Source organism: Varanus komodoensis, unplaced genomic scaffold (genome assembly GCF_004798865.1).
Source record: "Varanus komodoensis strain SLA01 unplaced genomic scaffold, ASM479886v1 scaffold3, whole genome shotgun sequence".
Classification (NCBI taxonomy): Eukaryota; Metazoa; Chordata; class Lepidosauria; order Squamata; family Varanidae; genus Varanus; species Varanus komodoensis.
Genome location: NW_025335761.1, coordinates 34,813,454 through 34,840,671, shown reverse-complemented (window position 1 = coordinate 34,840,671; position 27,218 = coordinate 34,813,454). Strand labels below are relative to the sequence as shown.

The following is a 27,218-nucleotide window of genomic DNA, read 5'->3' as shown; positions in this document are numbered from 1 at the left end:
AGCCACAGCAAGTGGAGCCAAGTCATTCTCCTTAGTCTTACTGGTTGCATACAGGAGGAAAACAGGGCACAGACTATGCCACTGTGTCCTGATTCTGAGCCAATAAGCAGCCCATGTCATATCACTTGAAAGAGTAGCATTGGTCTCAACTCATCCAACATACTGGAATTGTGCCTAGTGGAGTGTGGTTGGTAGTTCTGCTCCAGTATGTCATCACCTACTGCAAGCATGAGAGAACAAATTATTCTTTTGCAGTGATACTTCATAGGGTGATTCACAGGATTAGAATGCAAATTTCCATGATCTGTTTGAAAGCACAATACCTGATGGAGCGCCACTCTCCCAACTGTCGTCTACCTGGACACTGCAATCAACATCCAAGACCTTCTTCTGAAAGTCAGCTCCAGGGGAAGTAATGGCAGGGTTGAGGGGCTCTCCGTGGCAACCTAAATATGGCACAGAGGCCCACCTAACTGCATCTTAGTCATCCTCTTGACACCAGGTTAAGGTAGTCCTCTAAGACATCCAATGGTGTGAGGCAAGTACATATCAGGTCTGCTTTGCACTATATATTGCCTTAACTGTTAAATTGCTTTTAAATGTTGTATTTTGCATTTTGTGGTGTTTTATTGAATTGTCTTTGTTTTACGAACTGTTGCAAACTACTCAGAGAACTTTGGCTATTTGGCAGTACAGAAATGAAAATAACACTAATGCTAATATTAATGATGACAAACTCTTCTGTCTAAACATTCACAGGATTGCACCCGAAGGCCCGTGTGAGCAGCCCTCCAGTACAGCCTTCCTCCAGTGCCCAGGCTGCTGCCAAATGCTCCCCCAGTGTTGCTGCCACCATGATTTTGCTGGGAAGGACACTTTGTGCTTCCTCTTTTAAATTCTGCTTTGTCCTGTGCATGGAGAGTAACCCTGGCTCACTGTCTTCCCCATCTGAATTGTGCTCACAACTGTTCAATGAGTCACCTAGAGCATGCTTAAAGCGTGTTGCTTGTCTTGCTGTGATGCAGTCTGTTATTACACTAAAGGTTTTCTAAATGGAGTTATGCAGTGTGTGAGGCCAACTGAGGGCCTCTCTACATTAGGTATTTAGCCCAGCACTTTACTGAGGCTTCTGCATCCAGAATTTTTTCAGGATTAAGATGGGCCCATTCTCTCTCCACCTTTCTGTATATTCAGTTACACAACCACAAGGGGGTAGCACAGTACAGCAGAACTGCAAAAATATACCTGCTCCTCATTCCAGTTCATTCTGCCAATTCTGGATCATACTGCATTTACCTTGCTCTAATAAAGCCACAAAAAATAAAGCTTTGAGAGCGTGGGAGAGGCCCTGGAGGATGCTGGTGTCATAAAAAGCACCTGCCAAGCACCACGAATGAGGACTCCTGAGTGCACAAATAAATGCCTTGTGTGGAGAAAGCCTGACTTTCTCAGCAAGCATAGCTCTGTTATTGCTTTTATCACTTTCCTTGTTCTGAACGCTGCTCCAAACACACTTCCCTCTTTGGCACCATCTCATGACCCCCTTGCTTCCTAAGCCCCTTCATCTTACTTGTCCGTCATGGGCTAAATGCTCAAGCTGATGGCAGTCAAGGAGGTCTGCGTGCAGTAGAGTGTGATGGGCTGGGAGCTGCAAGCAAACATATGACACTTCCCTTCATGTCTCCCTCTCATGCAAACACATCTGAACAGCATGTGAAGATGTTTCACACTCCCGTCCACCTTTTTCTCCATTTACGCCTACTAACAGGAGATGTTGCAGGTCCATCCACTGTTTTAGCAGACCTTTTACACCCTTGGTTAGTAATACAAAGAGCTAATTAAATCCACATGTCTCCTCTTCAACAGAAAGGCCAGAGGGAAGGACCCTGAGTGGGGAATGCAAACTGGGAATGAGGATCAGCAGAAGATAGGTGCATGGCATGACCAAGAAAAAGATGAAGCGGAGGAAATTTCACATGTCAGTTTGAGCTATCCAGCCAGAGCTTTGCTACAGCCACCCATGAAATCCTAATTGCAGAAGTTGACTTTTCTGTCTACTCAGCCTCAGAGCCCAGTTACATTATACCGTTCATGTAAAAAGTAGACCCATGTAGCCAAGCTGTTATGGATTTGGGGTCTGGGGATTGGTAAAGCAAACTGAAAGAAATAACAAGCAAACACAGAAGTAGGAGATAGTCACCAACTTTCTCCATTAGTTGATTCCCTATTTCTCTCCTTGCTGCCTAAATTTCCTTAAAAGTTGCGAGGAGGAGCAGGGAAATTTAGCTGCTAAGTGGCGATAAATAGTGAAGAGAAGGACGGAGAGAATAACCAGGTTTCTCTAATTGCAAAGTGTACTGGTCACATGCTGGGGGGATTAGCATAGTTATTCTTGGTAGCATGGCTTGCTGCTTTGTATGAATCCGTCAAGGGTGGCTTGTTACCATGGTCAACAAGCCTTCCAAGAATTCTAAACAGCCCATGTTTTCTGGGGAGCATGTTAAACATGCAACAAACTACCTCTACCTGGCTCACATGACACAGAAGCCTGCACCAGCAAAGATACAACTGTGCAATGTGCCAGGATGCAGTTCAGCATATGCAGTGGGGAAACTAAACCACTTTGGCTTATTTCCTTCTCTGTGATTGTGTAAACAGGCCCATAGGTAGTAGATCTTGATCCCTTGTGTGTCTGTGTATGATCACCAGGCACAGCTTGAGTGCATACGGATGTGTTTTACCTCATGATGCAAATATTGCTCACCTTTGAGAGTAGTTAAGTGGGCAATTATACAAGAAAGAGCCTTGTTAGCAGTGGCTCCACATCTCTGGAACAAGTGGCTAGGGATGGTCTGTAAAGGGTTTTTAGAAGGACCCAGATACTCATTTATTCTCTCTGGTCTTTTCCTGGTTATGTTTTATTGGACTGTTCTGGCTTTTTAGCTGTAATTGTGCTTAGACTTTTATTACTATCTCGCCTATATATTTCATTGTGGGTGTTAACGAATTTCTTTCTTTCCTTTTTCCTTTTTTTCTGTTTTTAGTATATGGAAGCTTATTTTAAGCCACCTTTCTCCTGCTCTGAAAGAAGGACTGGAAATATTTCAGGTAACAAATTCTCACATATAAATAAATCTCTCCCATTCACTAGTATGTGAAAAATATAACACTGCACCTGAGTACTCCATTTTGCAGTAGAGGTAAAACCTATCTCCATTCCATGATATTAGATGCCTCATCCTCTGCCGCCAAGGATCCTGCAATGAATGTAATTGGTCTGTATTTGCAGAACATACAAAGATACATTGCATAGATGCACATAGCACTTCCAAATCATAGCAATATTCAAGCCTTTCCTTTACATATTCTGTTCTTCACCTGTCCTAAAGATTGACATGTTGCTAGTTTTAGTTAACCAATAAAAGTCAGTTGTGATTTGTTAATAGACTGATTTTTCATTCCTCTCAATGAACTTTAGGGAAATCAGTAAAACATGAATTCAGTGTGCTGCAGTGATACTCTAGCAATTTGCCAACTCTATATTACTCTCAGCTACTAATGGAGTTTGGATTTGACTAAAATAACTGTGTTAGAAAGATTGTTTTATTTTTCCCTTGAGGAAACTGACTTTTACTCCAGTTCTCATCCTCCAAGTCTGCTGACAGAATGCTTTGGTCTTCAGTGACCAAACCACTTAGTCCAAAGTAGTCCCACTGAAACCAGTAGCTCAGAGGATTTGGTCTGAAGAGCGTAGTCTCCAGCAGCTGAAGTCTCTTCCCATTCTGGATAATGGGGCTGACACTGGCTCAAAGGGAACATTGAATTGAGCAAATCTAATTTCTGCAAGCTGAAGCCCAATTCCCATGATGAGATTTCAGCTGCATGATAGAAAGGGTCATATGTCATTTTCTGCTCTGTGAATATTTTCAGGCATTTCACCTTTAGGCCTGGCAAAGATGGACAACATCTATGAAATATGAGGGCAAAAGAATAAGGACTTTCCTTGATACTATCTAGATCTATTTATCAGAAATAATAGTGTTAACTCATGCTGCCATTTTTTGTTTTCTTTTGATGTGTGCTTTAAAAAGATAGATCTCTTTATTTAGTACATGTCTGCACAGATCGCTGTGTGCTTAAAAAGAAAGAAAAGAAAAAAGAAACCATCTTTGTTTGCTCACAAAATGCTTTCACCAAGTTCTGGCTATGCAAATCGACATGGAAAATGTGAAACGACGTGATTTTTATTTTTATGCTAAAGAGCAAAGGAGCAAATGGTGGTAAGCCAGGTACGCAGACATGCCTTTAACGCAGGGATGAGCACTGCTTTGGCAAGCGCGTCACAGCACACAAGTGTTCCTGAGCTGCCCTCTCCGGATGCGGACTTGTCACTCATTGCTTCTCCTTGTTCTCATGCCATCCCTTCCTGTGGGATTTCCTGCATGTTGCTTGACGCTTCTGTCCCCATGTAACAGCTGAACTTTTTGTGCTTGCACTCTGTTTCTTTTGACCTGTAGAAGCAGCACACCGAGGCAGAAAGTTCCTTCCCCTGCTCCTGCAGCAAGAGAGTCACCCCCTACAAGGTGCTGCTCTGGGCAGATGCACAAAGGGCCCTTCTGCAAGAGCACTCCCTTGACCTTGAGCAACAGCTGCATATTTGTCCTTGTTTATTGTGCATGGAGTAGAAACAAATTTAAAAATGAGGCTAGAGTCTCATTTTTGACTGATATTTACTATTTAATAAGGTAGGTCATTATAGGGAGGGAGGAAAACAGATTGAGATGGTACTAGAGAAACAAGTTCTGCATTATGTTCTGTTAAAGCATATAATACTGTGGTCTGAAAGTAGGAAAAGCTGGAGATGTGTTTTTCAGCTCCAAAGAAATACCCCTCCCTTGCACAGTTTTATTTCTGTTTCTCATTTTTCAGTGCATGTGTGGTATCTTCTAAAAGTCTATATTCTGCTTGGGTAGAAATGAGTGTGGTCTGTGGTTCTCTCCCTGCACCCTGATCAAATGTGTGACAAGGAAATCCAGCCTGATCAAATGTACAGGTTCAGTAAAGATCCTACAGTGGATGAAAGCTTTTCTTTAACAGTGGTCTCTATTTCAGCACTGTGTCCCTCTCCCAAGAAATTCAGGGAGGCTGTTTGCACATCACACCTTTAGACATTTGCAGAAGTTCTAATGTGGCCATGGCAGAGAAGTATGGAAACAGAAAATGTGAATAACTAGCAGTTGCCCTTCACCTCCTTTCTACATCTATCTCATGCTTGAAGCCAGTTTAAGAAATTTACATTAGCTTGGTGAAAGGAAAGGCATGAATGGAGACAAGATTGCAACCATGCCAATTATTAGAAGTTCACAAGGTTACGTTCAGACCGAAGGTCTATCTTGTGCAGCATTCTGCGCGTACAGTGGCCAGCTATGGGCCTATGGGAAATCTGCAATCAGGGTAGGAGAGCCCCCTCCTGTTCATATTCTTTAGTAACTGGTGTTTGGAAGTAGACTGCCTCTGACACTGGAGTAATCTCTAGCCATCGTGACCACTACCCAATGTGGCCATGAATCGTGTTCTCTATGAATCTGTAGAGTCCCCTTTTAAATCTGTTCAAGTTAATGAGGTTCACAATGTCTTGTTTCAGATTCCCTAGGCTGGTTATGCACTCTGTGAAGATATGCTTTATTTTTAATCTGTAAAGACTGAATTTGAATTCCAGGTGGAGAGGTAAAAAATAAATAAATAAAAGGAAGCTATTGCTATTGTTCCTTGTCCTCCCAGTTACCAGAATTTGTGATTTTTGCAGGGATATTGCAGTTCCTAGCATTAAGCTGTACTAATTTGTACCAGGCAAAAAGTAGTTTGAATGTTTCTGTTCATTTCTCCTTTATCAGAAGAGATGGGTAAAGGAAATGGAAAGTCCGGTATTTAAAACCACCACAAATCTGTTTATGGAAGATCTACCTTCGGGAATAATGTAGCGGGAGATGCCCTGCCTTGATGCCAGCTGGACTTGTCGCCTTTTGAATGCCCTCCCAGCTCTATCAGGCTGTTAATGTTGCTGCTGTCTACTGTGGGATAAAGGTATACAACCGTTGTAGAATTTTTGTCATTAAGTAAAGCACATTCCAGCCATTAATACAAGTAATTAATTGACGCTGAAGTGTATTGCACTGGTCTGTACAATTTTTAGGAAAAGGGCCAAGCAAAGGGATTTTTAAAAGATAAAATGATAAAGGAAAAAAGAAGACTGTTTCCCAGAGTGTCACCACTACATGATGGGGTGGAGGCGGAAGGTGAGCATCCCTTCCTGAGCAAGGATTTTGCATTTTTCAGATCCTTGCCATGGTTGGTTCACTGAAGGATGGCACTCCTTGTGCTGCTGCAGTTCCCAGGCAAGGAAGGATTTTGAGGCATGCTTACAGCAGCTTTGTCAGTTTGACAGGAGTGTTTTTGTGATGGCCTGTCAGCTCCTGATAACAGGAGCACCCTCATGCTTTCGCGCACAAGGCCCCAGCACAATAAATCCCAAGCTGTTGTCTAAGGTTGATTGGTGAAGAAGACGAAATCGAGACTTTGCTGCTCTGGCTTTACAGGTGAACCAGGAAAGACAGCCTGAAGAGAGGTGGTGACTTGTGAAGTCCCTAATCCCCCTGCTTAGTCCATCTGTGCAGAGTTACTGTAGTGTTTCTGGCCTCGGGGGACTGTAGATCGGAGGTAGGGGGAAGGAAAGAAACAACTGTAACAAGGAAACAAAATAGGTGTGGGGAGAAATCTCACCCTCTTATCTCAGGTAGGCATTGCCCATGATACCAAAAGCTGTTTGCAATCTTGTTTGTTGGGGTAGGATGAGGGGGGCTGCCTCAGACAGCTGATTCGGAATATCATGAATGGGGAGCAAATTATTCACTGTTGAATTTATTGGAGTTGTATTTTTACTCTCAGAGAAGGACATTTATGCCTTTCCTGTCTTAGGCACCAATGCTATGTTAGCCTAAGACAGGTGCCAAAGCTACAGCAGGCTTTGACTTTGGAGTGCTGATGGTTGTGTTGGTGCCATTTACTGCTCTGCCTCAGGAAGCAAAATGTCCTTGGAAAGCCCTTAGTATGGTGGCCAGCTCCTGCTTTGCTGCAAGCCAGTGGCCACAGCTGTCCCTAGAGAGCATTGACTCAAATCTTCATAAACTGACAGGGCAAGGACCCAAAGACTCCCTGTGTAGTAGCGAAAGATTTCAGGGATGGGGCAAATTGGGCAGAATGAGAAGGACTCTGCCGGACATCCTCAGCAGTGTTATCCTCAGGCAGCTGAACAGGACTGCCCAAGGACTCCTTTTCCGGCACTCCAATGAGTACCAGGCTGTATCACTGGAGAGCATTGTGGTTTATGGGCAGTTGCAGTGGTGGCAGCCTATTATGAGCTTTTCTGCATGATCATCGCATCATCATTCCCTTCTCACAAGTGGAATCTTTAAAGGCTGTAGTGACTTTCCAATTTAACCATCATCATGTACCCTACTACAATCTGAGAATTGTGCAAGGGTTGTTCTACCATTGAATAACCCATGGTGGCCTATTGGGGACTGCACATTCATATGACGGCCACCTGTACCCAACCACATGCTATGGCTGATTGTGGGTTAAATAACCCATGGTGAGCCCAACATGTTATGCGAACCAGATCAACAGAGAGTGTTTCCCAGAGGAGCACTGCCACCACTGCCACAATCACCTCTATCACCATCTTCCCCAACAGTTAAATCCATTGTCCAGCCCTGTGCCTGGATATAAATAAAAAGAATGAGAGAGGCTGCAATAAAGACTGTTATATTAACAAAGCAAAGCAAAAACAATAGGACATGCTAGCCAACTTAAAATGCCTGGGAAAGTAGAAAAGTTTTGGCCTTCACCAAACACCAGTGCAGAGTTAGTGCCCCTCACATCTCTATAGGGAAGGCATTCCAACTGAGTACCATAACAAGGAAAGCTCTCTGCCTAGTTACCACCTAACATGTGGATGGCTGGAAGGTAATTTGAGATGCACCTCCCCTACAGATAATAAAGATGCTTCCAGACTGGGGTGGGGGCAGGATCCTGGCACCACCAGTTGACAAGAAGTATGCAGCTATTCCATCTTTTCATCCTTACCAGATTTCCTCTAAAAAGAAAAAAGATGGAAGGAATGATGGGAAATACAAAAGGTATGCAAATGGAAATTGATGTAAAATTATGGGACTGCCTGTAAAATTGTGAATGAGGCAGGGCAATTACAGAAGAAAAGTGTCATCTGGCAGACACAGATAGGCTGATATAGGAGAAGATGTCCTTTCAGGTATTTTGGTGCCAAGCAATTTTGGGCTTTAAAGGTAAGCACAAACGCTATGAAGTTCCATGCTGTGGAATTCCCAAACCTGGAACAAGTCTTGGGAAGGAAATTACTGGGGGTGGAGGGTTACATTTGCAAGTGTGCAAACCTGAGTAGATGAGAATTTGTGGCTCATAAATGAGGAATGTGTGAACTCACAAAATGGCTGAGCTTCTCAAGCCTGTCATCATAACCATCCAGGAACTCAGATAACTAAGGCAGAGAATGCAACTGCTGTTTTCTGGAATGAGAAAAACCTGTTTTTTCTGCAGCCAAGTTAGGGATATGGGGTTTTATCTATTTTCACTGTGTTGGGGTCTTTTCAGGAATATTCAGTGATTAGAAAGAACCATGACCCTGAATAGACATGGACACATGATACATGCTTTTACTTTTATTAAAGCCCCAACTTGGCATGCAGGGACATTTTTCCCTGCTAGCCATTAGAATAATTTGTATGAAGAACACTGTGACTATATGATTAGTGTTGCCAGCTCTCCCAGGAAAAAGCCTCCAGTTATTGCCCATTTACATATATTAATTAATTTAAGAGATTTAATTTAATTTGTATGCAAATTTTAATTTGCCCAATGTCTAACATTGAGGTTAAGGAGGGAAATGGCCAGAAGGCAAGCAGAACTCACAAATATACTACAAATCAGTCATTTTTTTAAAAATTACCCATGTGCCAAATGAGGCAGGAGGGCATTGTTATATGATAGTATACGTGGGTGTGGAGTGAGGGTGTTTATTTGTCTAGTTCACAGCTGGAGTCTGCGGAGGACCACTGCCCAGAAGCTGGCTAGGAAGGCCTGAGGTCTTGACTAGGTCTCAGCTGTAGCTCTAGGGCTGTACAGATGGGTACCCCAGACAGCAGCGGCATGGAGTCGTCCGCAGTGCAAGCACTCCCACTGCTCAAGGTGTGCCACCACATTGCCATCTCCAACCCTCAACCGTTTCCTTTTCTGGCCTCATGCCCCTCCTAACTCCTGCCCGTATCATTTCTTCCCTCCTTGCATCATGTCCCCTACCTGCATCTGTGGTGACCTGATACCTGTGGACACCCAGTTAGGGGAACAAGTTCTAGTGCAGTGGTGCCAACACTGGAACCAGCTGCCACCACCAAAAGTAAAACAAATTCGGTCTTCTCTGTCCCCAAGTGCTCTCGGTCTCTTGGTCATGACTGGCCTGGGATTCCTTTAAGGTTTCTTTTGTTGGGCTTTTTTGCAACCCCCCCCACCCCCACCCCGCTGGGCTTTCAGGAGAGCACAACAAATGGCATGCAACCTGGTTGCTAAAGTAGCATAACATAATCAAGAAATGTGGTGCCCTGCTTTGTAAGTCTCCCTTCTTTCACCCCAAAGCATGCAGTCTGGATTTTGGTGGAAATAGGGTAAAAGATTTATTAGGGATTTAGGGAAAAGTACAGAATGGAAAAAAGGTTGGTCATATACAGAGCACAAAGCAATAAGCAGTTTAAAGTGCCAAATGACAAACATAAAAATGGACTAGCTAGAATGGCCCTCGGCAAGCTGCCTATCTGATTGAATAAAGACCCACTATGTCAGAGGTAAGGATCTCCTGGGGCTGTGAAGGTCTTCCTCCCTAATTTCAGGGAAAAAGTGTACCTGAGAATCTGTACCAGATAAACTTTGGTGCAATCTGCCCTTGTGTCTGCCTCAGGCTCTCTTACTTCTTTGGAGACTTGTGCATGGCATCTGTGATAGAACAGAAAGACCACAAAGTCCTTGTCCAGTGGAGTATGTCTAATTTGGTCCCTCCCTCCTTGCATGGGTGGAGATTCCAGAAGAATCTTCTATTTTTTGCCTGCTAATCTTCCAATAACAGCTCATGCCTAGCTCTGAGATGGATTCTCTGAGATTTCTCAGTGTTTAGGCACCTGGTTAATCTACTATTCATTAGGTCTGTTAAGGGGAGCTTTCTGTCTCCTGCAGCTGGATAAGATCTAGTTCATATGGGCCGGGGGCTGGGTCACTCCAGCTTGGAGTGACATAACAGCATCACTACCTTCTTTCCCCCTGTTTTCACCACCAAGTGTTGTGAGTGAATAAAAAAGCTGGCGCAGTTCTTGAGAGAAATGCCATTCTCAGAGTATGCATGAGGAAGAAGTCCATCCTCAGAGTATGCATGAGGGCAGTGACCCAGGACTTTGCCTGTCAGTATCCTGGGACACCCTTCCCATGCCCAGCTTTGAGAAACCATCTCTCAGAGCCAGGCTTCTTGGGCTAGTTGGCTCTCTCAAGAGCTGCATCAGCTGCACCAGGAAGCCCTACCAACTGCAGTCTCACAGTGACAAATGTCAGTGCAGGAGAGCAGCTGGCAGGGTTCTCTGGAGCACCTGCTTGGGGAGAAGGTGGTAGCAAGAACAATCCTGATGTCCTCTGCTCTTTTCTGGAGTCTCCAGAGAGTTCTAGGACTATATATTGGTAGGGTGGCTATTTATGACTTGAAAGGAAAGAGGACAAAAAGGAGACAGATTTTCATGTTTCATATGCACTAATGTATATGCATGGATGCAAATTTAAAAATAATTGCTATAATTCAATTATAAATGTAGTTCAGCATAGTAAGGAAGATTGTGACCAGGTGGCCTGTGTCATTATATTTAAACTGAACTTGGTCTGGACAGTCCTACAAAAGGAGAACTGTGGCCAGCAAAGTTGGTCTTATTAGCCATCCCACTCATTGGCTAGCACTTAGCTGGCTTATGAACAGCCCATGACCTGCTTCACAGAAGCACTGCCTTCTGACCACACTGCCAGCACATCCAGCCTTCCTGGCAGGAGTGAAAGTATTTCTGTTGCTATGGCAATGAAGCCTTGTCTCCTGTCAACTTGCTTCTTCCTCTCAGCTAGGCTTGGCTTTGGTTCTCCTGTCAGGGTCCCTGAGTGGGTTGTGAGGGTCACCTCCTGCCTCATTGCCACCCCAGACTGGGATGAGACATCCCCAGTAAGGTCTTCATTTGGAGACTGCCTTTCTCTTTATGAGCCCACCCAATGTTTGCATCCCACAGCCTTCACTCTGTGGCCACATCAGGCATGGACATCTGTTGTCAGAAGTGGATTCTTTACTTCAGCTGCTCTGAGACTGCGGAATGGCCTTTTTGATGAGGTTCCTAGCACTGCTCTATTTTATGCTCTTTAGCGATAATATAAAACTTACCTCTTCCAAAAAGCTTATGTTGGCTGAGTAGGCACTGTGGCTGTATAGTGTTGCTGCTGTGCATGGTGTTATATTTAATTATCACATGGAATGGTTTTTACTGATCTCATTTCATTGGGGGATTTCCTGTTGGAAGCCATCTTGAGTTTTATGGAGGTGAAGCACAATATTGTTAAATAAGTAAATAAATACAATGGGATACATCATAGGAAAGGGGAAGGACCCTTCATCCCACTGTTGTGTGTGGATGATTGACAATAACATCAGTTGAAAGATCTAAGAAGATTTAGGTAGGGCAGGAATTCTACTATGGGAAATGCCCATTTCCAGGATGAGATTGGTTGCATAAACTCTACATGGAAAAATGCAGCTTTCTTCAGGAGCTTATCCAGAATCAGCATGAATTCTCTGGAAAGCATCATCACTGTGAGAAAATACTTTTAAAACAAATCTAGTTTTGGGTAATGCCTTGCCATTTCTACAGTCTGAGAGCTTTTCAGAAGACATGGGTGAGAAGAAGGTAGTATTTCCCTTATGCACCGGTTCAGGGAGTCTGTGCTCTTACTCCCTCTGAATGTGCCAGCAGGAAGCAATGGTATATGATGTTCATCTGTCATGTTTCACCAGAGCCGCTAGTAAGTGACAACAAGCCTCAGTTTGTCTCTCCTGAGCTTAAACTTTTATGAAGATGAATGGTGCGCATCACATCAAATCAGCAGCATCCCAACTAGCAACAGCTTAGGTGAGAGATTTGTTCAAACAACAAAATGAGTCCTGCTTTTCTCAGAGGAAAGAGCATCTGTTCATAAACACTTGGCTAATTTCTCATTAACTTATTGAAACAGCTCATGCCACTGCAAGAGGAGTCCCCAGCATGGCTAATGTTCCTTCGACAGTTGGGGACCTGCTCTGATTTACTGAGGTCATGCAGTGTACTGTGCATAGTGTTCAAATTTGTCCAGGTACATTGACAGAGGAAACAAAGGAAAGATAGAAGATTCCAATAACTACAGCCAGTATTGTTTGCAATTGGTCTGCTGGGGCCAAATTGGTGCTTGTCCAAAAAGGGAGCATTTTACTTCTCTCCCTGGAATCATCAAAAAGTCTTGCATGCTGGACATACACTGATGAACCTACATCAGGAATGTAGCCCCTTTGTTAAATAAATGATCTGTTACCTCCAGACTTGTCTGAACAGGAGCTTCATCCACTTTCTCTGCCCTGCTTTGTAGCTGAACGAGAAGCAAAAGAGGCAGATAATACATGTAATAGAAGAGACTTCAGCTGTGGGATATCACTTTGAATAACCCACTTGAATAGGAAATCCCTGTAAACAGAAACTCAGCACATCAAGGATAAATGTATTTGATACAATAGCCAAAAAGAAATAGCCAGGGAAATAACTGAATGTCTCTCCCTCCAGGAGAAATCAGGTCCCTCTGCCAGTGATAGCCTTCTCCATTGATTTTTCTAATCCCCTTTTAATTCCCATCCAAATTGTTGCCTATCACTACATTTTGTAGAAGTGAATCACATGGTTTGACTATGTACTATGTCAAGTATTTCCTTTGATCTCTCCTTAATCTTCCACCAACAGGGTCCTGTACTATGAAAGAGGAGGAAAATGCTTCTGTATCCACTTTCTCCACACAGTGTATAGTTTTGTGCATCTCTGTCATGTTGCTCCTTGCTCCCTGCTTTTTCTAAACCTTACACTTCCAGGTGCTGTAATCTTTCCTCATAGGGAAGCTGCTCCAGCCCTTGATCATTTTAGTTGCCCTTTGCAGCCCATCCTTCTTATGTTGTTATTTGTTCGCTCACGCATGGCATGCAAGTAAATAGGGAGAGACAGCTAGGAGGAGGGCCAAAAATATCAGGGAGCTGCTGAGATCCAGCCCATGAAGGTGCCAGGTGACACCAAACCATGATCAGTTGCTAGTTGCTCTATTTGAGTGTTGCCTCAAATATGTCATCCACATTTCCATCACACCCTGCTGTTAGATGGAGCACATTGGGGCTTGGATCAGCTCACCCAGGGAGCTGACTTGCTGTTCAGTGGAACAGGAGATGAATCTACCCTCCTGGCACAAAAGAGACCTAGTTGAGAGTGAATGCTTCCAAAACAGAATGTGCAATTTAAACCTAAAATGCTGGGTGAAAAGCACAGCATGAGAACCTTTGTTATCTCTATTGCTAATCTTCCTGATGAATTATCATTTAAAAAGATCAGAGTCTGATGGGTCAGTTTGCTCATGACAATCTTCTCTCTCAACCTTTTAGCATCTGTAGTAATGCTAATTCTCCCAGTCTGTGCCTGCTTCATTTGAAGTCTGGCTGCTTTTAAAATAGAGAAAGGACAGAAATAAAATAAACCTAGGGAAGAAAAAGAGGGTTTTGCTATTTCTTTCTTCCTGAATGTTTTTCTTTATGGGGGTTGTCAATCAAATGAACGGTTTATAAATAATAACGTAAAGGAGGTGGAGTAAACTGAACAAGGGAGAAAGTCATAAATAAAAAAATGGATGCAGATTAGTGGGAGAGGAATAAATAAGAGGGTAAGAGGGAATAGTGACCTACTTTGGCAATTTAAAAAGAAAAATCAGGGTGGAAGATAGAGCTGTGTAGCATGCTGAGAAGGAAAGATGGAAATGGGGAACAGAGAGTCATTCTAAATAAGACAAACTAGCAGAACCTCCATGAAACAGCTCAGGATTTATTGATCCAGGGAATGTAGCAAAACTGGATTCAGTGAAGCACTGCTTTTCTCAAGAATAAAAGTGATTTCGGTGCCATAAAATGCTGGTGGTGATATCAAAGAATAGAGCAGAACTGAGCATATCTCAGAATACTATGCAATCCTGAATAACTCTATGCCAGTGGCTGAGATTTCGTGAGCAGAAGAACTCATGTCCAGATAGTTAGCATTAGTTTGGCATTCAGTTTGCACATTCATGGGGAAGCTCCAGAATGAACAGGGATCAAAAGCTTAGTAGAAGCAATATTTTATGTCTTTTGACAAAAAGCTGGAGTAAAGACCTTATTCAGCAAATTAAGAGAAGTTTCTGAAGCCTGAATAATATGTATATGGCACCGTATTATTTATTATTTCTTAAACCTCAGTATAAAAGGGCATATGTGTTCACACAGGTTTCAGTACAGGTAAGAGACTAAAATGACAGTCCTGGGATTACAATGCACTAAAAATTGCAGTGAAGAAATCTGTTATTCAGTTCACATTTGTAAAACAAATGATGGAGTTTTGTTGAATAGGGTTCACCTCTGAATCTATTCTTAAGAACTGTTTATTCTAATTCTTTTCATTTCACTACCTTATTCAAACATGGGTAGTTTCTTGCTGTTCAGACAGCCTCACTTGCAAACTCTGAACCTCCCAATGCTTCTAAAAATGACACTTTGCAAGAGTAACCTGAAGATCCTTCCATTTCATTCTCACTTCTTTATCATCTGACTCATTTTCTGTTTTCAACACATCTGCAGCATTTTTATCCCAATTGATAGTGTCAGTGATGCAGACAATTGGTTTTGTAGGTAACTGGCTGGTCGCTGAAAGATTGCTCTGTGTCTGGAAGCAGGTAACTGCAAATCTTTGGGGGATATTTCAGGATTTTTATGGTTTTCCAGTGGGATAGGAACATCCATGGTTGAACAATGGATGGAAGCTATGGTTGAGGTCTGCTGTGGAATATAAGGCATGAAAATTAAAGAAGCACCAGCTGTGGCAGTGGGGCTTTATCAATGGAGGTTATGTCCTCACTCATTTGGCCACCCACAAGCTTGAGTTAGGAAGAAAATGTGTAGGGTAAGGTGCAACTGTATCATATTCCACAGGGCAGCACAGCATGACACACTGTGAAAAAAGAGGCAACACGTTTCTCCCTCCAAAGTAAGGGACAAAAGAGACATAAGGTTGCACAAAATATGCATGTGTGAATATATATGTACAGATGTAACTTTAGAGACAATTGCTATGATTTAAATGGAAATCCAATGCATCTCACCACAGCAGAGAAGACTGTGACCAAGGATCAATTGCTGAAGGAAAACTTCATGGCTTCTCCCTGTTTTCCTTTCCTTTTTGAGTGGGGTGGGGCACATCAGCAAGTGCCAGGAAAGGTGCCCAGGGACATAGTTGTGCCCAGGGGCTCCACGTTGCTTACCGTGACCTAGAAGAACAGAAGTGCTTGAGTCACTTCAAAGCTGGGTAGGAAAGCTTTCTTATGTTCAGCCACCAGTGCTGTGCTCCTCTACTCCTCAAAACTGGTGTAAATGTTCTCTGGTGGCATTTGCTTGCATTAAAAACCTCCCTGTTGCCCCTGTAAGTTCTCTGCTTCCCTGGAGTTTCTTCAGGAGAAGCGAGCGTACCCAGAACCTCCAGGATCTGTCAGAAATCTGGATATTCTCTGTGATGGATGCAGCGCACAGTGTTTGATGGCCCTGAAGTTTCTCAGCCAGACTTTCTATGTTACGTGCCATTGCTTTTGTTACACATGGCTCCCTGGAGTGTGGTACTTCATCCACTTGAATGAGCACCACTGACCCATTAGATTGAAACTGGTGGAAGTGCAACGTACTCATTACCACCTTGAACTTCCTTCTGACTGAGGCCTGTACTGGGTCAGCAGTAAACAATGAAGAGATTATGCTATTAAGGCATTCGGGGATCTAACAGCTGCCATGGTTTTTGTACTGATGTTGTTAACTGGGGAGTGTGGTTTAGGTTTGCTTGTCTTGAAATCAGATGTGTAAAATTTATTTTGATACTCAAGCCCCCTCCAGGCTATTCTGCACAGCCACTGCCCTGTCATGGGAGGTACCAAACAGCAGGACTGCAATATGCCTTCAAGCTCTAACATCAGAAGATGCAGAGCGTTTATCTAGGCCACATGGTCATGCCAGCACATGATGCTATTAACAGTTGTGCTGTATCATGTTGCTCAGATGTGTAACAACATAGGGCTGATGTTCAGTTCGGCTGTGGTGCAGGTCAGAGTTGCATAATAACACAGCACCTGTAGTGAAAGGAAAAAAAAGAAAGGTGCCACATTAAAACACAAGCTAAAACTGAAGTTTGTCTTAACAGAGCCTTGAGAGGATCAGAAGGACCTGGCTTGGCCATAGAATGTGTGAAAATGAGCTAGATATTTGGATCACAAAAAGAAAATGAGCCACCAGTATTATGAGGCTAAATTCCTAAATAGGAATTTAGGCTGCATTAACAAAAGCATAAGTGTCCAGATTATAGAAAGTAATAGTTTTGGGCTATTCTGCACAGATTATAAAAACAAGAACTGCTGCGGTGGTTTGGACCAAGGGTTGACCTATTCCAACATTCTGGTCAAGCAGTGGTCAACCAGCTGCCCAAGAAAACCCAGGGAAGGGATATAAGAGTAACAGTAATCTGCTGCCCATCAACTAGTGTACGCAGGAATATTGTCTCTGATACTGGAGGCAGCATACAGCCATCAGAATTGGAAGCCATTGATACACTTCTCTTCTATGAATTTGTCCAATCTTCTTTGAAAGTTGTTCAAATGAGTGGCCATTACAACATCTTGCAGAAGTGAATTTCATAGTGAAACTATGTACTGTGCAAAGAAGTTACTTCCTGTTATCTGGCCTGAATCTCCTTTCAATCAGTTTCATGGGATGACTCCATGAAAAATGTCTCTGTATCTCTACCATACACCTCCCCTTCCCTGACTTTCTTCTAAGCTAAATAATCACAGCTGTTATAACCTTTCCTCATACGGGAGTTTCTCCAACCCCTTGATAATTCCAATTGATCTTTTCTGCACTTTTTCTGAAGGAAACTCTACATCATTTTTAAAGATCCAGTTACCTGTACTATACACAGTATTCTAAATGCAATTGCAGCAAAGATTTATATAAGGGTAGTAAGATATTGCCAGTTTTAATTTCAATACCTTTCCTAATTATGCCTAACATGGAGTTTCCCTTTTTTCACAGCAGCTGCACACTAGACCAATATTTTCATTGGGTTGTCTACTGAAACCACAGAATCTCTTCCTTGGTCTGTCACTGCTACTCAGATCACACCAGTTTGTACCTGAAGAAGGAGTTGTGTGTGTTGTTGTTGTTGTTGTCTCAACACGTATTCATTTACACTTGTTTACTTTGAACCACATTTGTGATTTTGATGCCTATTCTCCCAGTATGGGGAGATTGTACAATCCCTTTTGGTTTTAACCCCACTAAACAATTTGGTGTCTTCAGTAGCCTTAGCCACTTCATTGGTCACTCCAAATTCCAGCTCATTTATGAATTAGTTAAAAAACATTGGTTCTAATACAGATCCCTGTGGGTCTCTACCATTTGCATCCCTCCATACTCTCTCCTTTATGTTCTTCAGTCAGTTAATAACCAGTAAAAGGACTTCCTTTCTCATTCTGACTGCTAAATTTGCTCAAGAGTCTTTGGTGAGGGACTTTATCAAATGACTTTTGGAAGTTCAAGTAAACAATATCTACTGGATCAGCCCTGTCCATATGTTTATTGACACTGTAAAAGAACTCTAAAAGGTTAGCAAGACAGGATTTACTTTTGCAGAAGCCATGTTTACTCTTTATCCTGAAGACCTCTTCTTCTTTATGCTTACTGATTTCATCTTTAATAAGGCTTTCAAACAATTTTCCTGGAAGAGTTGTTTAAGCTAACTGGCCTATAATTTCCTAGGTCTCCCCTAGATCCCTTTTAAAAATTGGTGTTCATTGACCATTCTCCAGTCCTCTGGTACAGAGGCTGATCTTAGAGATATGTTACATATTTTTGTAGAAGGTCAGCAATTTCATTTTTGAGCTCTTTAAGAACTCTAGATAGATATCATCTGGGCCTGGTGATTTTTTAACTTCCAATTTGTCAATAAGGTTGAGAACTTTATCTTTTGTCCTCACTATCTGCCTTACTTTCACAAACTCAGTTCATAAAAACTTCATTTCAGATACAGATATCTTTTCCGTATTCTCTGCAGTGAAAACAGCTTCTTTACATCCTCCTTTGTACTTTAGCTCTGTTCTCTTCCAATGATCCAACTACCTCTCTAGTTAGATTCTTGCTCCTGACATATTAAATAATTCTTTATTGTTGGCCCTGATTTGTTAACAGCATATTCCTCAAAATGCATGTGTGCATCTCTTATTGTCTGCTTGCAACCCCTTGCATTCCTTCTGTAAGCCCGTGCTCATTTTTATTTCCTCATTCAGACAAGACTTCCGTTTTCTGCAGGAAGTCTGTTTTTCTCCTCTCTAACAGCTTCCTTGAGATTGCTTATTAACCATGCTGGTGACCTCTTAGACTTGATGAGATGTTTCCTAATTTATAGTATGCATAATTTTTTGTTTTTCCTAATTTATGGTATGTATCCTATCTGAGCTCCTATGTTTGTGAGACATACAAGGCAGAATCAAGGTAGGGGCGGGCGTTTGTCTCCCAGCAGAGAACTGGCCTGCCCAACCTTGCTGGACCTCTACTCGTAAGATGCCCACTACCTAGTTCAGGGTAGTCCAACTTTTCATAACTCAAGGGTCACATGAGGACTTTGACATAGAACCCAGGGCTGCACAATGAATTACATTTCCATATTGTAAATGAAAGTGTTTGCAATATATTTATTTTATTTAGTGTACACGATATATCTAATTAACCATTAAATCAGGGAGAATTAATTTTAAGATGATAAAAATTTAGGACTAACTGAATGAAAAAGAATTCTCTGTGGGCCTGGGATCTCTGCAGAAATCAAGGCAGCTCCTTCTCTGACCACAGCCTGAGCAGAATGACTGCTGCTCTGGGGTGGCTCATCCCTTTCTTCCCTGTTTCTCCCATCCAGGCACCTCCCATGTGGCGCCCCAGCCCCTCCTTCCTTCTTGGAATTGGCATGCTGAACCTCTTCTAATTGAGCCAATGAACTCTCCCAGTGCTCCTGCTGACGAGTCCAAAGGCACTCAGCTCCTGTGAGCCCTGGAGCTTGTCAGATGGGGCGGTATGGGGCATGCTGGGGCGAGCTTTCCTGAGGTGCCATTCTGTCCCACTCTCTTCCTGTTCCTCTGAGCAGCAAGAGGGCCACAGAGCAAGGCCGTGGGGGCTGCATGTGGCTCATGGGCCACCTGTTGGACGCATAACATAGGAGCTCAGACAGGATGCATACCCTGGCCTAGATAACGTAGAGTAGGGCTAGATTTGTAATTGACTTTCAAGAGAGAGTCTGCACAGTCTTGGGAATGGGATTGTATTGTGTCCTGGTGTCTTTTCCGTATGGTATTGCTCCCTTGCCTACTTCCTTTTTAAAATATCAGTTCTTTGTTCTCTCCCACTTTTAATAACTCTTTCTGCCTTACTGGCTTGGCTTCTTTGGGATGAGTTTGGTGCTAAATCCAGTACTCAGATTTGGGGGTGGGGTGGGCAGGCAGACTCCTGGAAGAGGGGTGAGGGTCTTCTGTTAAGTTGCTTGCAGGATTTCCCTCAGATTTCCCTGCCTGATGCACAGAGCAAGGCTTCCTTCAATATGCCCTTTCAAGCCCTTTCTATAGAGTTTATATCCAGGGCTGACTGTAGCCCCCTGGTTTTCTTCATTCTACTAGGCTCCCCCAGTGCTCACTATATCTTGCTTCTCCTTTAAAACCAGGCACTCCAATTCTCCTATTTTGACTCAGAGACTTCTAGCACTTCTACATGCTGTCCCTGTCCAGACACCTCTAGCATGTTCAACTTCTGTTGTGGCACTTAGGGCTCTTTCACCAAATGCCCATGGTCTATTTTTTCTCCTTCGATATTTGAGCAATCAGAAACTTTTTCATCTTCATCCCCTTTAGATGATTTCACTGAAAAGCTCAGCAGGTGTTGACTGGAAGCATAAGCAGATAGTATTTCACTGGAAATATTTTCTAGAAAGATACCATAACTGCACAAGAATCAGCAGGGTCGCACTCCACTAGTCTCTCTCTTGTCAAAGTTCATACCACAGGTGATCAAGGCAGTTTCTATTCCAAAACCAAGTCTGAAGCCCAAGTATAAAAGTGAACAAGAGAAGAGAGAAATGTTTAAAAGCATAGAGCAGCACAGCATACTCTATGTCTGGTTACACAAATGTCCCAATCTCTTTAATGGGTTTCACTCCTAGTAAGTGTGTTTAAAATTACAGCCTTAAAAATGTGAGAGACAAAAAGAAAATGAAAAAATGGGGATGAACTGGTTGTTTAAAGTGTTGTAATCTTTCCAAATCAAGAATTCATGTTCAGCATAGATTTGAGTTCATATGGTTATTCACATCCAGTGCCTTTTAGCTTTCAAAGTACTGCTGTGTGAGAGAGGGAGAGAATAAAGGCAGGACAACAAATGTCATTGCATTAGTTTAAAATGGAGATTAATTTGTGAAATTCACTATGTACAGCCAATTCAATTTCACTTTGGCTATATTACTTGGTGCTTGGAGGTTCATGGTGTTTTCTCAGATCAATTTTCCATCTTTCACAGTTGTGCAGGTCTTGGACAGAACATTGATAATGCCCTCTTTCTGCCTCATGCTGTAAAATTCCCATTTGACTAGCAACATTTGATATTGCCTTCCACAGCAGAACAGGGAATTTGCAACCATGTTGTCTGACGACATAGGATAGAAGACAATGAGGTTTTAGAAGTGTTATAGGCCTGAGCAGTAAATAAATATTTCTGCTTTTAAAAAATTAAGAGGAATTACCAAAAAGGGTACTGACAGGGTACTGCAAAAGTGGCCACCTTAGAGGTAGCCCGCCAAGAATCTAGGCAGAACAGCTCCCTAACTAGAAAGCATAGTGAAAGCTGAATCATTAAAGCTGCCGGGGTGTGTCGCAGCAGGTGCACCTGCCCTTCTCATGTTAGGTGAGCTCATTTTGACCTGTCCTGGTAAGCATACTGTATAGGCCTGGACAGCCTCCCCAGATTACCCCTACTAGATCCACCTAGTCCAGCAACCTGCTTCTCACAATGCCCAACCAGACGTGCCAAGGAGGTCTGCATGCTAGGCTGGAAGACAACATCCCTCTCCTTTTGTGGTTCCACAGCAAATGACATCCAGAGGCAGGCTGGACCTGGAATACGGACCCAGATCCCATTTAGCCATCATGGCTGTTCAATGGAATGAGACTCATAGGTTTTTAAATGCTGAGAAAATGGTCAAACCTGAATGGAACCAGTGTGGATAACAGGCAGCAGGCCAGCCACCTTGCACAGCCATCTTAAGGACAGGGCACCCAGGGCAACAGCCTTAGGTGGCTGCTGAGGGGCAGAGTGAAAGTACATCGCCTTTTTGGCACCCATTCAGGTTTAGATCCCAGGCTTTTGTGTTTGTGTCCACGTGCGTGTGTACAGGGTGGCAGGAGGAGGAGGAAGGGATATCCAAGTTCTGCCAAGTTCTGTTATACGTTTTAAACTTGTTCTCTACATGTTCATCACCCAGACGGCCCTACTGATATAAAAATGTAATAAATAAATAAATGAGAGCACCAGAAATTAGGAGAAGGGACTTCTGTCTAAGAGAGGGGGAACCCAGATAGAGGTACTCAGAGATTACTTCCCTCATCTCTGGCTTCTAGATGCCAAAACTGTAATTTGCCCGAAGCACAGTTTTAATCAAGGCAGTTGTTTTCCCTAGACCTTCATTTGTCGTTTTCGTATCCTTGAATTTGATACCTTTGGATAAAGTTAATTTGGGGGCTATTTTTTTAGCTACTTTCTGAGAGAAGGATTGGGCTACTCAAAGAAGAGAGATAAGGGGGCGGGCAGCAGAGGTGGGCTGCCTTTCACCCCACAGGCCTGCCTAACAAAGATTTGCCCTGTGGAAAGAACCGTATTGTTACATTTCAATATTGTTTATTTGAGCTTTATTAATGTATGTTTATGCTACTTACAGACCATTTTGGAAGGATTGGTAGCTTGAAAGGCAAGAAATAAATAATGGTAATATATACATAATAGTTTTGTTATTGTGTTGCTATCCTGTATAGGCATTTGGAAGGAAAAGCTTTTCTTCCTGTCAGGAATCTGAGCTTGCCCGAGGGACATGGCACAACTACCACTTCCACTCGGCTTTTGCGCCTGCTGACATCTGCGCACCAGGGCCACAGGTTTCCACCATCATCCTTCTTTCAGTGCATTGCTAATGAACAGCAGGAAACAGTTCGACAAGGGCAGCCGTAAAATTAGTGATGTGATAAAGTTCATGGCTCTGCTCATAAATTTCATTTTCAAAGAGGCGAAGCGTGAGATGAGAGGCCATAAAACTAGGGAACCAAAGCTAGTGTCTGATTGAAGCTTCATCTTTTCCAGAACTGCAGGCCAACTGTGTCCACTGGCCAGTTGTCATGGGGACACGGCAACAAAAAAGAGTGCAAATATTTTACTCCCCACACGGGCATGACAGGAGACTCTGATGCTCCTGTCCAGAGAACTCTTAACTCTGTCCATCACTGGCACAGAGAGAAGCCCAGGGGTTTGTTTTATTCATTTATTCAGTCATTCATTCACATCAATGATATAAAGAATTGAAATGTTCTGCTCTGAAGTGAATGCTGCCTTGGGCCATTAGTTAAAAATACAATCAGTGCAGAGTAATAGTTCTAGCACCATCGCTAGAGATGCCTTGTGGAGGCAGTTTAGAAGAGCTGAACATTTTCTCACTGAAACACCAGGCTAAATTCCTTCAGCCATGGTCAGAGGGCCCAATAATAATGGAGAGTTTATGGAGCTACCAAGCAAACACCACAGCATACTAAAACTGCCTCTGAGCTAGCAGAGAACAAATGTACTCATTGCCCACCTTAACATAGTGCTGCATTAATGTTTTAACACCATGAGATAATGGTGTCAATTGTGATGTGGATGCTTCTTCTTTTTGATGTACATAAGTCTTGTCTGAAGTGGTGGAAGGGGGTTGTTCATGTCTGAGAAATGCACATAACTGGAAATTTTTGTTCCTTAGCTAGTCAGACTAGCAATTCTGGCTTCAGAATGGCTAACTCTTTCCGCCCTTATGACCACAGTGGCAAATTGTAGCAAAAAAAGTTGCTTGTCTAGTGTTAAGTGAGAGATACACCACCATGAGTGAGTCTGTGAGTGTTTCGTGAACCATTTTTATCTCTGGTTTTGGTAGAAAATTAGTTTCAGAGATTGTGAGATGCCCTGTGGCAATGTGGTATTTTCCATTCATCAATTTCTGTCGGTAGCAGCATATTTAAGCTTTGATTTGGGCAGACTACTTGATTATTTATTTATTTATTTATTTCTATACTGCCCAATAGCCAAAAGGCTCTTAATTTGCCCTCTGTAACACAAAGGCTTACATTATCATTTATTAACAAAGGCTGATTCAGTAAAACATAGAACTTTATCCATGTTGTGCTTTTTTCATCTCCCTCTGGGTTTGATTACACAGAGAAAGCCTTTCAAACTTACTCTGCTTATTTTTTAATGCACAGGTAGACTATTTCTGTTCATTTGTATCACATCAGACTCAAATTATCCAACTTACATCATAGGAGAAGAAAAAAATCTGGAATCTATGCAATGCATTGTTGTTTCCTTGAAAATGATATCCGTTTGGTAAAGCATGCGATTGTACAACTTTTACTTACAATACCTGTATTTATAGGGCTATTTATCTGGTTATATTTCCTCTTACAAAAATGTATGTTCCCGCCTCCTGTTTTTGGGTCAGGAATTGTGTTCAGTGTGTTTTGCCATCAAGTTGTCTCCAATTTATGGTGACCTATGAATGAATGCCCTCCAAAAATGGCCTGTCCTTCACAGGACTGCCCAGTGCTTCTAAACATTCAGTGTGAACACTTATGCAAAGTCATCATATGAATGACAATTATGAGAAATAACTAAGAAAAGATGAAAAGGCTGATCTGACAGCAAGCTGAATGACTATCCCTAAAATCTATTTTTGTGCAGGGAAATCTACAAGGATACACAAGAAAATGACCTTTTGCCATAGCCATGGGAGTTGTAGTTCAATATGTCATGCACCAGGCTGGGGAAGGCTGACTTTGGAAAAATGAAAATAGAAGGTGTGATTGGCTTTTTCCACATTGTACCTTATTATTTCTAAATGTTAAAAGAAACAAAAAATGAAAAATGCAGCCATTTCTTGAATGTTTCCTCAATATAGAATGCAATTCTTTATTTCACTTTTTTTTTGTTTAGTTGCAAAGTTGTGCCCGACCCATCACAACCCCCTGGATAATGTTCCTCCAGACTCTCCTGTCCTCCACCGTCCCTCGGAGTCCACCCAAGCTCACACCCACTGCCCCAGTGACTCCATCCATCTAGCCACCTCATCCTCTGCTGTCCCCTTCTTCTGTTGCCATCAGTCATTCCCAGCATCAGGCTCTTCTCCAGTGAGTTTTTCCTTCTCATTCGATGGCCAAAGTATTTGAGTTTCATCTTCAGTATCTGGCCTTCTAAAGAGGCGTCAGGGTTGATCTCTTCTAAGACTGACTGGTTTGATCTCTTTGCATTTATTTCAATGGACCCAGACAAAGAGGAAAGAAAACTTGAAATCTGCTAGGCCTGGTATCTACAGCCCCTATTTCATATCGAGGCAACCTAAGGCTTTGGGTGCAATTCTTAAAACCCCTGCCATGGTTATTGGATCTTATGAGAGTTATAGCCCAAAATATCTAGAAGACAGCAGGTTGCCCTATTCAATTTCCTGTTCAATTTCCTGTCAGATCAGTGTTCCTCAATCTGGTGCCCACAAGAGGTGTTGGATTACAATTCCCATCATCACCAACCCTGGAGAAGATTGAAGTTGTACTCCAACACTTCTGAAGGACACCAGTTTGGGAACGGCTGTTCCATGTCTACTTATCTGTTTCACTGACATTCAGAGGCGTTTTTTTCTTTTCAGATGATATAAATTATTTGGCTTGACTTGGAGTACCTGGAAGATTTCCAGGAAAACCTTTTATCTATCACCACAAGAAACAAAACATTCTGTTGGAACAGAGAATAACTAGCCAATAGATTTTTTTCCCCCTGCTGATGTGACTTGAAATGAAAATTGTAACAAAAAAACCCAGTTCAGATTTTGATCAAAACATGTATTCTGTTTATTCAATTGTATGTCTTGCCTTTTCTCCATAGAGGCCAGATCAATATATGAATTTTCCCAGATAGTCCTCCACCCACCTAGACCTGTTTGGCTTCAGAAAAGTTTACATATTAGCTGCCTTCAGATTACATCAAAGTATTTTTATTTGGAACATTTTTGGGCTATCCTTCCACTCAATGAGCACCTGGAGCAATGTACAAATAAAAATAAAATGCATAAATCAGGGGAGTCATCCTTGTGCTTGCAGGCCAAATCTGACCTGCTTTGGTGTATCCCATTCCAACCAGCTGGGGTTCCCCAGACAGCTACACTCCCCTCCTCCTGGTTCTACCCTATAATATGTTTTTGCTTTTGGCCATTTCCTGTTTGCTTTTGTCTGAAAGCTTTCGAAAATTGATTTCAGTTCTTGGACTGAAGGAGGTTCAGCTCTACAGGCATAAATTTTAAAAAATTCAACAATGTTAGATAATTACTTGCCCTTTTGTTGTGGCTGGGCCAATGGGGGATTTGTACCTAACATGCGAATAGTTACCTAGCTAAAACAGGGAGAAAATGAGTTTTGACAGCTGTTTTCTTGTTTGTTTGACTGGAAAATATACAAACATATGTCCTAGTCAAAAAAAACCCCATTGCCTTGTCTAAAGTCCATTTTAAAGGCTTAGTTGTTGTAACTCCTTTTCCTGAGAAAAACGGGTGGGATTTACTTTTGTACTTACCAGAGAGTCTTGTGAAAAATTGCAAAATCTGATAAAGACTGCCAGGGAAAGAAAAGAAAAAAAAAATTAAAATCTTACCATGAAGGAGATTTAAATATCACCACACACAAAGATCACTCATGCTTTTGCTTTCCCTTGACAACTTGACTTTTGACAGCTGTCAAGAGAAAGCAAAAGCAAGAAAAGACTATTTGGACCTTCTTTAGGTAAATATCCTGAGTTGGCACTGATGCATTCTGACTATAGTCACCCTGCTTACATTGCCCAAGTGAGTCCCCCATCATGGGATTGTACTCCTGTACAGTTGCAAAACCACAGGCTATTCTTTTTTTCAAAATGAAAATTTTTGGTACATTATTGTGCATTATTATGTGCACAAAATATTAAAAATTTTGATAAATACTGACTGCCTTTCCAAGGTGCTAATTGGGCGCTTTGATGGTGCTATCAACAGCTGTCAAAATGGAAATCTCTGGGGGAGGGATGAGTAGAGGAACAAAAAGCCATGATGGACCAAAAATGACTTGCAGCTGTGGCAGAGAAGGGGACACCTTCTGTGCTGTCCCCTGTGATATTCTTAAGAAGGTTGGTGGCTGGTTTGCAGGCGATGGGGTATGAGGCGAGACTGAGGGAACGGGGTCTCTTCAGCCTGGAGGAGACTCAGAGGGGATATGTTGGCGACATACAGGTATGTGAGGGGATGTCACATGGAGATGGGTAGAGACCTGTTCTCCCCTGCAGAGGAAGGCAGGACGCACTCCAACGGAGCAAAGCTCAGGGAACCAAGGTTCCATTTGGATGTCAGGAAGTGCTTCCTGGCATCCAAATG

The 27,218-nt window shown here is 42.5% G+C and overlaps 1 protein-coding gene across 30 annotated transcripts in view; it reads left to right on the top strand.

The window, feature by feature from the left end:
- Window positions 1-27,218, top strand: part of SYNDIG1L (synapse differentiation inducing 1 like) — a 137,589-nt gene that overhangs the window by 20,113 nt on the left and 90,258 nt on the right. For 4 of the 30 annotated variants that reach the window (XR_006415379.1, XR_006415376.1, XR_006415378.1 and 1 more), the window contains exons 2-5: window positions 760-1,931; window positions 3,045-3,108; window positions 4,096-4,289; window positions 5,895-6,084. Coding sequence is in view for 15 of the 30 variants with exons in the window: in XM_044436728.1 (XP_044292663.1) it covers window positions 760-867; window positions 1,867-1,978; window positions 3,045-3,108 (284 nt within the window). In the remaining 15 variants the exon portion in view is untranslated. Of the gene's footprint in view, window positions 1-255; window positions 539-759; window positions 1,979-3,044; window positions 3,109-4,095; window positions 4,290-5,894; window positions 6,085-6,596; window positions 6,794-24,511; window positions 24,628-24,763; window positions 24,825-24,894; window positions 24,958-27,218 lie in introns of those variants that run through there. The other 26 variants (XM_044436731.1, XM_044436728.1, XM_044436734.1 and 23 more) reach the window with 16 other exon arrangements.